We start from the raw sequence: 15,934 nt of genomic DNA, 5'->3' as shown, positions 1-15,934 counted from the left end.
AGACAGAAGCCGAGCCTCTGCATAGCAAGAGCCAGCTCCTCCAGTGCTCCTTCCAAGCATCTGCATGCCCTGGGAGAGCACCCCACTCCACCCCACCCCATCCCACAACACTCACTTGGGCACCCTGTCCAAGCTTCCCACGCAGATGTGCTGAGGAGGAACCATCTTCCACTTCTTGGCTTCCACCACAATAGCGTCAGCATCCACCAGCCCAAAGCCATATAGATGGCTAACTGGAAAGAGAGAAGACTCAGAAACCCACTGCCTTCCAACCAGGGCTCAGGAGCTCCTCCTCAGTGCTTGGTGGAGCATCCCCCAACCATCGAGGAAGGCACAGTTGACTCCATTGCTTCAACACACGGAGCTCATCACCCTGTTCAAGTTACACCCCAAATCCACATTGGCACCATGGAAAACCCATTGTTGAGAGCAGCCCACAGAAAGGAACAGAAAACATTCCAGCTCAGGAGAGCCTCCACCAAACAAGGCTTCCAAATCTCCACCAAGCAAGAGTTCCAAGCATCTCACCCCATGAATTACTGCCCTCTCCTCCCTCCCCTTAACAGCCTGATGGTGGGAGCCCCCAAGGAAGCCGACAGTGGCCACACACGGTGAATCCTCCCCATAAACAAAGCTCTGGAGACCTTTATTTTCCCCTGGTTGTCCATTTCCACCATGCCACCTCCACCCCCACCTCCTCTCACCTTTGTGCCCCGCGCCGTTGGTTTTCCAGTCGGGCGCTCGCAGGTGCCCCGGCCGTGAGGTTTTGACCAGCAGGTGCTGGACGTCCCTCCAGGTGAGCAGGGGGCTGCAACAACACAGGGCTTGTGAGATGGCTCTGCTGCTCCCAGTCTTCCCAGCAGCAGCAGGGACACCTATTGGGTTAAAAAAAGCTCCAAAAAAATCTCTTTCCTGCTCAAAAAAAAGAGCAAGAATTGATGATTTAAATGCTGACACCCTGCCCGGAGGTTGGCCAGTGCTTGGGGTGCCCCAGCAGAGGTCGATGCCCCAGGGAGAGATGCCACATGTCCACAGGCACTGCAGGATTTACTCCTGGATAAGGCAATTTAGGTCTCATGCTCTGAGGTAGAAATGAAGCAAATCAGGAGTGTTTTCCCCATTTTCATGCAGGAGATCAGGAACGAAGCACATCCTGAGGCAGGGTACTGGGCTCAGCAGCTCATTGATACATGATGCTGAGCAAACCTTCCCTTTATAGCAACAACAGCAAAAATTGCTGGAAAAATCCCTGGGTTGCTCATTTAACGGAAAAATGAAATCCAAATTGTTTCCACTCCCCCATACTGGGTTTGCGTGAGGTTTGTGCGTCCAGAGTGCAGGACACCAAGTGCTCTGTGCTTCCCAAGACCCCAGCCCAGGGATATTGCTGAAGAATTTTCCATGCTTTTCTTACAGTCAGTTCTTCAGCATCTCGAGCTGGGATTTATATTGCTCTCGAGCAGCATTTAAGGAAACAAATTCAATTTATTCTCTCTTGTCATAATGGAGTGCCTGAGCACCAAGCTCTCGTACTTAATGTTGCGTTTTATGCCTCAGCTAAACAATTCAAAAATTACATCTAAAGCTTTTAATATACTTGTAATGAAAACGGCATCTCCGGAAATATGTTCACCCGACCTGGGTGTTGGGATTAAACCGGAGGAGGAGGACTGGAACCACAATCACCGTCCCTGGGTGAGAGTGCAGTGCTGCCCTGAGGCTTATTCCCAGCCTTAATTTTATTTCCACTCCATAAAAATAATAATAAGCTCATGAGAAGATGCTCCATGAAGCAACACAGGGATGCCCCAGGGCTTTTCCTGGGCTGGGGGACCACGACAGAACCAGGATGGGACTGGGATGAGAACGGGATGGGGAAAAGAGGAAAATAACAGCTTGTTTGAACCAGGGAGTGTGTCGCTTGTTGGTCAAGCTGTGTGAGTTTTTGACATTATGCAAAAGTAGTCATTTACCCCCAGAAATGCAACACTTTCTGAAAACCATCACTTCTACGGACATTTCCCATTTTCTGTGATGTTTTCCAATATTTTTTTCTACAGGAAGGATTTATAAAACTCCTGTTGGAGCCCGCCGTCAGCAGTTTCAATGCACCAACTGAAAAGCCTGACTTATCTCACCAACCCCAAATGTTCAACAGATGAAGAATTAGATCAATAAAACACCGGCGGGAAGATGCAAAACAACAACACTGTATCAAACCTCGCCAAAAAGGAGCCATTTAGAATAATTTTGTCCCATTTTGAATCACTCCAAAGATAAAAAAAAAACCACTTTGTTTTTTCCCGGGTTTGCTCACCAGGTACTGAACATGGAAACATTTTTCCTGGTGAGGTAACACTTACTTTGCCTCCAAAGCCAAGGCGATGATTCCCGCCACCATGGGGGCGGACACGGAGGTGCCGGTGTGGCCGTCGGTGCAGCGGTGCCTGAGATCCGTGGTGACCTGTGGGGAGAGGAGCTGCAGCTCCCAAGGCGCTCCCAGCATGGGCACTACCCCATCCAGCACCCCAGGTTTGCTCAGGATGCTGCCAGAGCGGAGCTGAGCCTGCTGGTACCCAACCCTTGCCATGGCTCACGTACCATCACGGTGCCCAGAGCCCCCAAAACAGGCTGCAGGTATATTTGGTGCATGAGGAAACAACCCTTCTTACATTTCACTTTTCTAAAGGGGTAAAAACTATTTGAAAAGTGAAAAAGCCATCAATTTTACTGTGGTTCAGCTGGAGGAAAAGGCAGATGGAGTGATGTGAGCAGGGCAGAGCTGCCAGGGCTATGCATATATGGGTGCACACTGAGCTGTGCCATGTTATGCTTTTCTTAAGACCTCCAGCTCCTGGTTTTGGGCAAGAATTTCCATTTGCATAGGGATAAAAAAAGCCATTTCCAGCTTTTTTGTTCCAGGACAGAGCACAGTGTTTGGGTACCAAAAGCTTGGAGAGAGGAATTGGGCCAAGAAATGCTCCATTGATTACATTTTTAACAGGTTCCTGAGTTTTGGGTTAATCTGGTGATTCCACCACAAGGTGCCCCTGAAATCTGCATTTTTTTCCCAGCAACGTTCCACTAGCACTGGACTGTGCTGGCTTCAGCCATGCAAATGCTGAGTGGCATGAAAATGCCATTTGGATTTTGTTTTCTGGCTGGAAATTCATCTTTTAGGTGCCAAAACCCCCATTCCTGAATGCAAAAATTAATCGACTTATAAAAAGAACCAAACGTTTTTTGTCAAAAAACTCATTTGGGTGGAAAACTCCCTTCCCAGCTCGGATGAGGTGCTGTGACAGTGGGTGATGCTTTACTGCCCAAGGTTCAGATGATGCACGAGGATGTCCGTAACGAACAGCCTTGGTGTGGCAAGAACACAGCAGTTCTTGGGATGGGGCAAATATAGCCTGGGAGGCAGGAAAGCTGATCCACACATGCACACACTTTCAGGCAATTCTTGACCTCTAAAAAGTCTCAGCTGTCCATTTCAGGCTGCCACATCCCTGCCAAATGCCTCCATCCTCCCTCTTTTTTCTCTCTCAGGCTAAAAATCCTCAAAATTAACTTTTTTTTTTCAAACAAGGGACAGTGAGCAAGTGCCTTTAGGGAACAGGTTAATATTTACATGGCTATTTTTGCAAACCTCCAGCCCTTTCACCAATTTACCAGGGAAAACACCGCATCCCTAAGCATTTCACAACCAGAGCAAAACCCACCACAGAGCTAAGGGCAAAGCCTGGCTCTTACAACTGGGCCATCACCCACAGCCCAGCCATGCTGAAAACACCCAGGGGGTGCTGCCCCACTCGATGCTGGGGTAAAACTCACTATTTTCCGCTCGTAAAAAGCCCCGCTGCTGTAGGTGGTGGCGAGGGTGGAGGCACATTCCTCCAGGTACCAGGGCTTGTAGCCGTTCTCGGTGGTGCTGCTGATGGAGATGGTGTAGATGCTGTTGGTGTAGCCGTCACAGGAGCAATAATCACCCTCTCTGCCGCCGTTCCCCGATGCCCAGACGAAAATGGACCCCAGTCCCCTGCGACCCTGTGGGCAGAGAGGGGATGGAGGGTTAGAGGAGGTGTTTGTCCAGGATGAGAGGCCATCTTGGCATAGGGAGGAAGGGATAAGTCTAATTTTTCGGTCTGGATATAGGGTTTGATGAGGGTGGAAGGATGGGTCTCATCCTGCACAGCGCTCAGCCCCCTGGGTCAGTCCCACACACCCTCCCCTCAGCTCAGCTAGCCCCAGTTTACAGACAGCCATTCTCCATGAGGATGGGAGAGCCTCCAGCGATGGGATTTTGACATATTCCACAGGCTCTCCTGAGGGAAAACATCTTGGGTACTCAGAGTCCCTGGACCAGCCAGTAACACCTGGTTCTATGAGGGGCTGGCAGGAAACCCCTCAAACCCCACATCTCCCAAGCCCACAAAGCACCTCACGAACCACCCAAACCACCAGAAACCTTTCCCCAGCTTATTCTTTAGGTTCCTTTTGTTTGTTTTTTAATTTTTAAATGCCCATTACTTGGCAGGAACATCTGATAGAGCCATCCTCCCTGGGCACAGCTGTGGGAGCCCACTGGGAACTGGGGGGGCCGGAAGGCTGCACCAGCCACCCAGACCTCCCTGGAGCCAGGGAAAATCCCAGCTGGCAGTGGCAGCCGTGGTGCCAACCAGGGGCCCCTAATGAAGCTGATGTCACTGGGGCAAGCCCTGTTCTCCATCCAATCCACTACCGGGACACCCAGGAATAACCCAGCCCTGCAGGGGTTTGGAAGCAAGGTGCCGCCATCCCAAAAAAGGAGGATTTTTGGTGATCCAAGGGGGTTAGGGGCAGGAAATGAAGTGGCTGGTTCTCTTCCGTGCCCTGTAAGGCAGGGTTCTCAGGGGAGGATGGCACTCTGCCGGGCTTGGCAGGCGATGGAAGAACACGGCAGAGCAGCCCCATCCTCCCTGCGGCTACTCCTGCCACCGAGAGGTTTCGGCGCTCGCCTGGGCAGATCTGGTGTTTGCCTCTCTCCCACTGCTCTGCGGCAGCTTCCTCCACAAAAAAATAATAAAAATAATAATAATAAAGCAGCTTTGCTCTGGAGGAATTCACTGGGATTTATTGTGGGTTTTAAGCGCCAGGGGGAGCGGGATGTTTATTACCTGTCTCGCCCCCCTCCTGGAGCAGAGGCTTTCTGAGCTGACCCTGCCTCTGGATACACAGGCTAAGTCAGGCTTTTCCCTTACTTTATGAAAGTTTTCATTATCTGGGCTGCCTCCCAGCCAAACCGGGTGGGTATTTCCCTAGCAAAGATTAATAGAGCTGTCTGGAGCTCTGCAAGAAAAAGTGCAAATGCCAAGGGAATTATTGCCCTGCTCCGCGTCACAGAGAGCTCGACCCAGCTTGCCAGCCCACCAAGCCTGCTGCTGACATCTCCCACCCTACTTTCCAGGGTTTCCTGGATCTCCAAGGAGGCAGCATCCCAGCCCACGCGCTCGGCACAGACAGTGACCATCCAGCTTGCCCATACCAAAATCCACGCACCCCCAAGGACGAGTCCCACTGCATGCAACCCAAGCTTCCTAAATCCCTAATCAGAGGAATAAAACCAGGCACTGATTGCTGAAGCATGTGGAGATGTAGCAATGATTTCAACTGGGATCAGAAGACAGGGAGATCAGACCTCCCTTGCATCCCACATCATGAGTGTTGCCCCCGTGGGAGCTGAGAAAGCTCCTCAGACCTGATCCAAACCCACATCCCCACGAGGCCCAGGCAGGGCTGCACTGGAGGAAACTGGGTTTGGAGCCAGCACAGGCACATGGAGGACATGAACAGGCACATGAATGACACTACAATACACATCTAACACCTGACAGCATTCTGAGAGCTCACTGCATATTGTAGCTCCCTCAGATGGGAAAAAATCCACTCTTTCCCTTTGCTCTCAAACAAGGAACTACCAAGATTCCTACAAGCACACCCCAAACACCCAACTTCTTCATTTGCTATCCTCTTAAGCCAACACCATGCTAAAGAGGGGGCTCCCTGCAGCTATAAAACGTGGATCTGAGCATCATTTGAGCCAGGGAATCCCTCCCTGGCCAAGGTGGGGATGATCCAGCTCACCCCAGCTGCTCATGGTTGGCTGTGGGATGCACAGCACCTCCTGCTTCTGCAGCACTGCAGGGCCTGGGTGTTTGCCCAACGGCACTCCATGAGCCACCAGGATAAATCTCCCCTCGTTAGCTCGGGAACTAATAAAGTGTGGCTGGAGGAACAAGAAACAAGATGGTAAATTACTCCAGTGCAGTCCTATCGCTAATAGATAAAGGTTATTTTAATGTTTCCATTAAAAACTCAATTTTAAGGATTTATAACTCAGTTACAGCTGTTTGCTCAGGCTAAAGGTGGTGGTTAACTATCTCCTTGCAGCTTTCCTTGTTATTTAAGGAGAAGAAGTTGACAATTAAGAGCTGTGCACGTGGGATAGTGGGTGCCACAAACACCAGTGGCAGCCGGGGGACAGGGCTGTCCCCTGGGAGACAAAAACAAGCATCCCAAAACAGTGGGGCTGTGCTGGGCAAGGACCCTGCTGCCACCCATTTGCTCTTGTGTGGAAAAATAAGGACTAAAAAGCAGCTTGTTCCCCCGTATTTACACGGCGTGAACTCCCCGGCACTTCAATGGATTCCTCGGCAGGCTCACCGCCCCAGCAGGAAATCAAGTAAACAGTGGGAAAAACACTCCACCCTATTTTTAGATAAGAGACAGGCTGCTCACCCCGGCCTGTGGCCGCCCAAAATCCCGGCACGGTGTGAGAAGAGGCAGCAGAGGAAGGATTGGAGGCAGCGGTCAAAATGGGGGGGTTCCCAGCCCAGCCTGGGGCTGCTGGTGGCAAAACTCCAACCCCAGGTTCTCTGAAGCACCCAGGGAACACCCAGTGTGGAGCCCTGGGCTGCTGTGACACTCATCCACAGCACCCACCAAGCTGCCAAGAAAGGTCTTTTTCCTGATGCTTTTAGCCAATATTGGGCATTTTTTAAAAGCTTCCAGAAAGAGAAGGGCCATGGGGCATCCCCAGCAGGGATTGACTGACAGCTGTCAATCACATGTGATGCTGGCTGAACTGTCTTGCTGGAGGATTTCAAGGATAATAATCCACTGTTAGACCCTGTGGTGGCATCCGTGTCCCTGCCCAGCTGTGACACAGCTGCTTGCTCCAGGTGGAAAACCAGGGAAATGCTAAATGTGGCGGAGACCTCTGGGAGAGGATACCAGGGGCCTAGGGAGGGTGGAGGAAGGGGTTGGAGATACTTGGGGGTGTCCCCTTCTGCCCATGCCAGGATCCAGGGAGGACATTTTAAGGTGCAAAGCCACCTCCCCCAGGAACCACTCTGGGTTTCTCATCCCAGCAGAGCTTCGCAACACAACCTGGGGCCTTCCTGCTCTGCCAGGGCTCTGCCTGGTCGCCGGTGCTGCCGGGTGGTCCCACCAGGGCCGGCCATGCCGAGGGGTCCCACCGGGGCCGCGCCATCACCAGGCACCTCCCGCCGTCACCACCCTCGGCCGCAAAATCCACTGGAGCTCTTAGGGACGCCAGGGAAAACTAGGAAAAATTAGAGATGATTGGCTTTCCCCCCCACCCCAGCCCTAGTGCTGGCATCACCTCAGGGGGCCGAGCTGCCCATCCCCGCGCCGGACCCCGGGCCGGCCGCGGCCCTGGCACGCGTTCCCACGGGACAGGAGGAGGAGGGCGAGCGCATCTGGGCGCTGTGGGATCCACACCTTTTTAATGCCTTGCTCAAAAGCCTGTTTGGCCAATAGACCAGGTCCATCAACTGTCTTCCCATCATCATCTGGCCCCCAGCTCGCGCTGTAAATGTCAATGTAATCGGGTCTGATGCCAAGCGACTTCGCTTCAACAACATCTGTTACATCTCCATCTAACATACGAATGCCTAAAAGCACAAAAACATCAGACATTAGGGCTTCATGGCGTGGATGACAGTGTGAGGATTGCAATCAAAGGGCTTTGTTAGCGGCGGCGGAAACCGCACGGCTCAGGCGCGCCTGGAATAGCTTCAACCCGCGGCCCTGCATGCCAACGAGCCTGGCAGCGGGATGCTGGGGAGCTGCTTGGGAAGTTTTCTGTGTTGCTGGCTTCATGGCTAGGGATGGAGAGGGGGAGGTTAAAATTCACTTCCCCTCCATTAGTGGGGAAAGGGTGGTGGGAGTGGTGAGAGTGGAACTGCACTCCCCAGTGGCAAAATCCACCCACTAAAAACCTTTTTTCCCTCCCTTTTAATTCGTTAGCTAACACGTCCCTCCACTTGGAAGACATTGGAATTTCCTGATCACTCATGCCCGCCCAGCCACGGGCACATTGGCGAGGTGAAGCCTCTCCCCTTGAGTGGGGATGAGTGTGACAGTCCCCAAATCCCATCACTGCCCAACGGATGCCAGTAGTTCTCCAGAGTGGGAGAAGCCCCAGGCTGTGCTTTGCACAGCCAAAATCAGAGCCAGGACCCCAACCCACAGATGAACAATGGCACCTGGGATAACCCTCACTTCCAGTTGGGAATGCCAGCAGGCACCAGCCAGGGTACTCACAGGCAGAGCCCCTCAGCCATGGCGGGATGGGCTGGGGGATTGCTGCACACCCCCAGCCTCCAACTGCTGAATTATGAGAGTACAGCCCGCTCTGCTCTCCATCACCCTTCCCCTGCAGGATTTCCACTCTGCACAGTGGGTGGAGGGTGCCAGGCACCCCAATGGGCTGCCCAGAAACAGCCCTTGCAGGAAAAGACATGCTGGAAATTTCAGCATCGTATTTTGTCAGCCAGGGATAGCCTGGTTTATAAAAATGCATTTCCCCTTCCACATGTATTTTGTCTTAAAGCAAACAAATGCAGGCAGATGTCATTCCAGCTGCAGCTGCACTCTGGACACCAGTCAACTCAAATATCTCTTTCTGACGCTGCCCCTGATCAGCCAAAACCAAGCTTAGAAATGTAAAACCAGGGAGCTGAGCAGTTCCCAAAAACTTCCTCTTTGTCAACAAGAAAACACGAGGAGAAGGGGCGAAAAGCTGAGCCTGGTGTCTGAGCTGCACTCGGCTGTGGCACAGCAAGGAAAACCAGCAGAGGGATCAGGCTTGTGCTGGCTAAATGTGGGCATGTTCACCAGCAAGCCCAAAATCAGCCCAAAGCCAACCCAAAGCCAGCCCAGAGACAACTCAGAGACAACCACCCGCAATGCCAGGCTCCCTGGTCAAATAATGGGGAGTAGGAGGGAGCAGAGATGGATGCTGCAAAATAAATGAGCTTTGTGCCACACAGGGAGCAATACCAACCTCCAAAGCGAGCGCTCGAGGAGAGGGGAAAGGAGGACGAATGGCAGGAGCCCTTTGCTTGAGCAGTGATGTGTTTTGCCCAGAGCAAATGAAAAGCAACGCAAGGGCGCTGAAGAGCAGCCAGTAAAATTAGATGGGAGCTCTCCAAGTGTGACAAATAGGCTTCCCCAACAAGTTGTGCTCATTAATCGCTGCTTTATTTGTGTAATCCATCTAAAATCACTCTTGGTGCAGCTATAGAGTGTTTTCCTCCATGATCCCAAACTTCATCTGGCTCAGACTGTATTTTTCCCCTTTGCCTGTTGATGTTGTGGGAAGCCCCCAGCCCCCAGCCCTCTGCCAGGTGCCTTGTCTCACTCAACACCTCCCCAGCACACCCCTGGGGCAAGGCACTCATTAAAGGGAGCAAATTAAAATGAGACCCATAGGTCGTCATAAAGTCAACAAGTAAAGCTCGTCTCCACCAGCAGCTGCGGAGAAATGGGCTTGAAAAGGAGCCGGAAGGGAATGGCCTGATCCTGCAGGATCCAAAACTGCACTAAACCCCACCAGGAGCTTTGCCTTGCTCAGCTGCTGCTTGGTCTGCGCTTGGAGGTGGGTTTTTAGGGGCAAGAAACTTCTAAGAAGCAAGAAGCCATCACATGTGCAGGAGGCAGAAAGATGGGATGGGTTGATGTGCCCCTGCCAGTCCCCCATTCACGCTCTGTGGGGTTATTTCTTCCCTGTGGGGACTTTCCCCACACAGGCAATCACCAGAGATGGTTGGCCAGGAGCAGGATCCCTGTGGGCACTGCTCCCATGCAGACACAACTCTAACAAAAGCTGTTTCCTACACAGCCAGGATGAATAAGACAAAGAGAAGTAATTAAGTCCCAAATCCACCCCATGGTGCTTGGGTCCACACTCCCAATAGTCAATTCTCCCAGTGCTGGGCTGGTAGGAGGGGCTGCAGTAAAAACCCCTCTCCTGTTACAGCCATACCAGGGATGGGGCTGAAACCCCCGGGGCGAGGACCCAGCTCCAGGTATTTGTCCCCTGCATGGTCCCACCAGCCATGTAGATGGGACACCACACTCCCTCCCCCACTAAGACCCTCATCTCCCCAGGGGTGTTATACTCATTGGGTTGGCCAGGACTGCCCCAGGTCAAACCAGCTCAGCTAATGCAAATGAACTCTGAGATGCTAATTACCACCAGGATCCAATCTGGTGATAAAGATTCATTTGCTTCCCGCACATTCTGTTATTTGTAGGACTGTGCAAAAGTGCTTGCCCTACACACAGCTCCAGCCCCACACCTCCCTGGTGTTCTGCCCATGAGAGTATTTTGGGGGTCTCCCCAGACCCCCCCACTCCAAGAAGCTCATCTGCAGATATTGACCCCACAAATGAGTGATTCAGCTCTGAAGCTCAACCAGCACCACAGAGCACAACAAACACGGCAACTCCAAGGACAGACCCCCTGAGAGCAGTTATGGACTTTTGGGAGTGAAACCACCACGTCCTCAATCCACGTGCACCCTCACAGCAAGGATGCAGCCCAAGCAGAAAGTTTCCACCCCAAAATACGCGGAGCCAGGGTCCCTTGCATGCCATATCACCCATCCTCCCCCAGCACCCCCGGAGTTCCCTGCAGCCAAGGCATCAAGGAGGAGACTCTCCTGGCAGTATTTGGGGGAACAGCCTCCCACCACCCACCCCGGGAGCCCATCAGCGTGGCCAGGGTGGCCACAGTGCCTCGGGGGGATGGTGAAGGGCAGGGGAGTGCAGAGATGCAGCCTCACCTCCGATGCGGGCGTTGTAGGCGATGCCCACGATGCAGTACGAGTTGTTCGCCGCTGCCGCCACCTCCCCCGCGCAGCGAGTGCCATGTCTGCAAAGAGAAATCCCCCATCAGCTGATGTCCATGGCAAAGGGTCCCTCCAGCCACCCCCCACCTCCAAAACCAGCCTTGAGGCCAAAGTGGCAGAAGAAAGTGCCCCAGGAGATAAAGAGTCCTTACCCAAAGCCCACAGCAAGTGCTGGGGGGTGCAGGAAACTAATGCCGAAAGCAATTTGCTGTTTGCATTTTGCACCTAAATCCAATCTGTTGTTTGCATTTTACACCTCAATGTAAATTGCTCCTTTGCATTTTGCACCTAAATGCAATTTCCTCTTTGCATCTTGCACCTTGATAAAATCTCCTCTTTGCACTCCTGTTTCCTTTCCACATGTACCCATCCCATTTTTATTTTTTATTTATTTGAAGCCCAAAAAACGTGTCCAAGGGTTGCCATCTCAGCCACCCATCCTGACTTCATGTGGTTCAATCCCCAGCCAGGGCAAGGAACCCCCAGCAGTGCTGTAGTTTGATGGCCCAAGGGTCCACTAACAATTGGCTGGACTTGCATTAAACACAATGACTGTGCAAAGCCCATAACGCAGCCTCCTTTGCAGCACTGGGGATGGGGAAAGGCCACAGACCTGGAAGACATCCCAGGGGGGACACCCAGCCTCCCAGGAGCCCACAGACCCCGGCCCCACGGCAATTAGCATCACGTACTTATTCTCATTGCTGGCATCGTAGCGCGGAGTCGGGTCGTGGTCGTTCCCATTGACATCGTAGCTCGCAAGGGGATCCTGAAAATATGTTGCCACCATTAGATTCAACTTACCAGGTGATTGTGGTGGCCAGCAGCTGGAGTGGTGGCCAATGGAGCCAAGCAGGGCAGGAAATGACATTTTCCCCTTAGTTTCTGACTGTTTCCTCAGGATAAATAGTTTTAGGCTGCAGTACTGCATGTTTCCCAGGGGAAACATCTTGTTACCTCAGGAACTGCTTCTCTGAACCCCAAATCTTGCTGGGTCCAGCACCCTCCTTCTCCCCACTGTGGCCATTTGGTTTTTGAGCTGGGGCTGAGCGCGTTCATGCAGGTTTTTGGCTCTGCCCTGGCGAGAAGAGGGAGGTGGCTGCTTCCCAGGCAGCTGCAAAGGGAGTTTCCCCCAAACCTTCTTATCTAAAAACCTCATTTCCTTCTTAAAAACATCTCAAGCTTTCTCAAAAAAAAAAAACAAAAACCAAAAACCAAAAAACTTTTCCTCTAAATATGCCAATGCACAGACTTCAGCTGTGTTTATACATTGAAATTCTCCATAAATCAACTTGTGGTGAGGATCAGCCGCAGCCCGTTCACCCCAGCCCGTCCATCCCCCAGCTCACGTAGTTCTGCAGGAGGTCAGGGTGGTTCCTCTCTATGCCGTCATCCAGGATGGTGACCACCACGTTCTTGCCCGTGTAGCCCCTCTGCCAGGCTGACAAGATGTTCATCTCCGACCTGCACCGACTGTTTTTATCGCCGCAGTGCTACAGAGACAAACACAGCTGCAAAATGCTGCAACCCCATTCCAGCCCATCTAAGCAAACAGCCAGGCTGGGAGCCCATTTAATCAACCAGAAAATATATTTACAACCCACCCCCTGCCATATAACTCGTCGATTTGTTATAACTTTACTCCACAGATCAAACCCATCCAGCAGCAGTTAATCCAGGCAATGCTATCTCCCTATTATTCTTTTCCTCTTCCATTTCAAATACTGTGGGCTCTGGGGCTTTGAAGAGCTCGTTTCCTTTCCACCCTTAATTTTCAATGAATTTCCCTGTCAAATACAGATCGATGACGCAGGCAGGAGAAAAATGATATTACAAATAGATGGCTGCAGCTCTGGGATAGGTAAAATGCAGTGGTGCTGCTCTCAAGCCTGTGCTGCACAGCCCACGATGAGGGGCTGCTAATGAGGGTGCAACACTTTAAACTGGACTCTCACGTGCATTAGTCCACGATTTTAAAATCCTCCTGCCAAGCACATTTGCTGATATCAAGGTATGTTATGACTGGCTGGGCTGAGCAAAGATTGATGATGCATTTGCTTAAAAATAAAGGAGCCTCCCATAAGGCAGAGGGGTCCTTGCGGGGAAACACCCACCAGGTACCACATGTTGGGCCACACCGGGTCGTTGAAGGGCAGAGCATGTGGCTCCCCTCGGACCTGCCTCTTCACCCTCCGCTTCACCTCCTGCTGCTGCAGCCAGTCCACCTGCAAGCAGAGACATGGGTCAGCATCAGCCTTGGGCACAGAGCCCGGAATTGCCCACTGAAATGGGATATGGGATGCAGAAGTGACGCCAGCCACAGCCTGGACCCGGCCCAGCATCACCCTATGCTCTGGCAAACCCTCATCTCCTCGGCCAGAGCTGCTGTGGAGATAGCAGGTCCATTTGGAAGGAAAAGAATGGATGGACAGACAGACAGAGTGAGCTCAGCTCTTTGTGGTCTCTGAGCCAGGGATCAGATTCCTCTCCCGGTGCAGCAAAACCCTCGAGCATAAATAACGTCGCCTCTGAGTGCAGCCTAAACCCCCTGGCTTAACAAAGTACAGAAGCACATGCTGGAGTCCTGCTGGAGACAGACAACATATTTCAGTGTTTAGTCAAAGTTTTGGAGAAGACTCGGGTGCTTGGCTTAGTCTTTGGGCTGATCCTTCCGGCTGGGAGGCAGCAGCTCAGCCTTGAGACTTTGCCACCTGGCTCCAGGGCTGCTCATCCTTCGAGCTTGTTCCTCCTGACGAAATAATAAAATCGGGGGATTAACCCAAGGACAGCATGCGTTTCCCAAAAATGTGTGATGGTCATACACAGCCACGGCAGATCTGGGGGACGTGGCCAGCTCCAGAGAAGTGTTTTTGGCACTGGCTGAGGGCGAGGTGGCCTTGGAGCCGATCGTTCTGACATTTGTTTGCTTTTCAGCAGGGCATGACATGCAAAGAGATCAAACAAGAAATGATCCGGAGAAGGCCAGGATTGGGAAATGCTGGTGTTTGCTATGGTGGGATCTGCCTACGGTGCTGATCTGGGAGTTGTCACATCCCATCCCTGGCATGCATTAACCCCCCCAAACCTTTTATTCCCCACAAAAAAGGGCTTTCCTGCCTTCAGCATGAAGGTAAAGCCCAAGTGTAGTGAAAAGAGATTATCAAAATAATTTATAGACCAAATCTTTAGAGGTGTCCATGTTGGGGAGAGAACAGAGGCACCAGCTGATGAGCTGGGAGGGCTCTGTGGCACATCCCTCCTTGGTGGGCACTTTCTTCCTGACGGCTCTGGGTCTTCTGGGAGCTGCTCATGGGGATGTCTCTATTGTTGTGACTAAGGGTTGGTAACAAAAAGAACCAAAGTCCAAAACACAACTTTTGTTGGGCTCATTTATGTAAAACTGTCAGCTGAACAGAGTTCTTGCACAGTTTATAGCTTTGTACCTAGGATGGAGGTGGACTGGGAGCTCTGCGTGTCAGAAACCTGACAGCTTCCAGCCTACAGCTTGGGTTTTAAACACATATATATTTTAAAGAAAAAAACACTGTTGAAAGGAAAAAAAAAATATATATCATAGAAAAATGAGTTTCCACGCTGCCTTGGCTGATGACAGAGCACTGCTTTGCTTGCACTGTGATGGATTTAAGCACTGGAAGCAAAAATACCACTTCATGGTCTAGTTAAAAAAAAAATAAAAATACATTAAATAGAGGTTATGGTTTTTTTCCTTAAAGCACCACTCCCTGGCAGCGTTACCATGGGTCTCATTGTCCAAGCCACAGCTACTGCCTTTCCCTGCAGCTTTGCTGGATGCAGGAATGATGGGAAGATATGGGATTTTGCGGGGGTTTTGCCAGGAGCTGTGATGCCTTGTGGGGATGTCTTCATCTCAAACATGCTCCAGATCAGCCCCAGTTCTGCCAGCCTGGAGTCAGTGTGTGTGGACATGGAGAAATCAGCAGTTTAAGGGCATTGATTTCAAGGGGGAGTTGATAAATCAATGTGGCTGGCATGGGAAAACAGGCAAGCAGGAAGGAGCCTGGGGCATCCCTGCAACAGCTCCTGTGGCTTGTGAAACTCAGATCAACATCTATTGTTAATCCAGGGTGGGGGAAAAGCTTCTTGGAAATTTAAAAAACTGAAAGTCATTTTACCACTAGCCCAAGGTATTACAATCCTGAGACCCAGGAGTCACTGTTCTACTCCTGCAAACCCTAATTATCACAGAATCATAGGCTGCTTTGGGTCAGGAGGGAACCTTAAAGCTCTTCTCATTTCAATCCCCTGCCATGGGCAGGGACACCTTCCACTAGACAAAATTGCTCCATGCCCCATCCAACCTGGCCCTGGACACTTCCAGGGATGGGGCAGCCACAGCTTCTCTGGGCAACCTGTGCCAGGGCCTCACCACTCTGATGGAGAAGAATTCCTTCCCAATATCCCATCTAACCCTGCCCTCTGGCAGTGGGAAGCCATTCCCCCTTGTCCTGTCAATCCAGGCCCTTGTCCGAAGTCCCTCTCCAGCTCTCTTGGAGCACCTTGAGGTACAATTAGCAGTAAGGAGGTGACTGTGAGAGGCACCAAAGGACCCCATGAGGCAGCACAGGTATCACTGAGCTGAACCCTTTGCCCTTCCTGCAAACAGAGCAGCAGTTTTGTATGTTCCCCCTCACTTTGAGATTTTCAGCAGGTGATGCCCCAAGCCAGCCAGCCAGGGTGGCTCCACCAAACACGAT

The 15,934-nt window shown here is 51.7% G+C and overlaps 1 protein-coding gene across 3 annotated transcripts in view; it reads right to left on the bottom strand.

Moving 5' to 3' along the window:
* The window catches only part of PCSK6 (proprotein convertase subtilisin/kexin type 6), a 49,278-nt gene that overhangs the window by 11,121 nt on the left and 22,223 nt on the right, over positions 1–15,934 (bottom strand). For all 3 annotated transcript variants that reach the window (XM_032700269.1, XM_032700268.1, XM_032700271.1), the window contains 9 exons: positions 13,313–13,423; positions 12,548–12,691; positions 11,891–11,967; positions 11,133–11,221; positions 7,783–7,955; positions 3,835–4,047; positions 2,364–2,464; positions 705–808; positions 116–233 (listed from right to left, as the gene is read on the bottom strand). In XM_032700269.1, coding sequence (XP_032556160.1) covers positions 116–233; positions 705–808; positions 2,364–2,464; positions 3,835–4,047; positions 7,783–7,955; positions 11,133–11,221; positions 11,891–11,967; positions 12,548–12,691; positions 13,313–13,423 — 1,130 coding nt within the window. The remainder of the gene's footprint in view (positions 1–115; positions 234–704; positions 809–2,363; positions 2,465–3,834; positions 4,048–7,782; positions 7,956–11,132; positions 11,222–11,890; positions 11,968–12,547; positions 12,692–13,312; positions 13,424–15,934) is intronic.

This window comes from Chiroxiphia lanceolata, chromosome 12 (assembly GCF_009829145.1).
Source record: "Chiroxiphia lanceolata isolate bChiLan1 chromosome 12, bChiLan1.pri, whole genome shotgun sequence".
NCBI lineage: Eukaryota > Metazoa > Chordata > Aves > Passeriformes > Pipridae > Chiroxiphia > Chiroxiphia lanceolata.
Note: the sequence above shows the minus strand (reverse complement) of the source record. Positions and strands in the feature narration are given on the sequence as shown.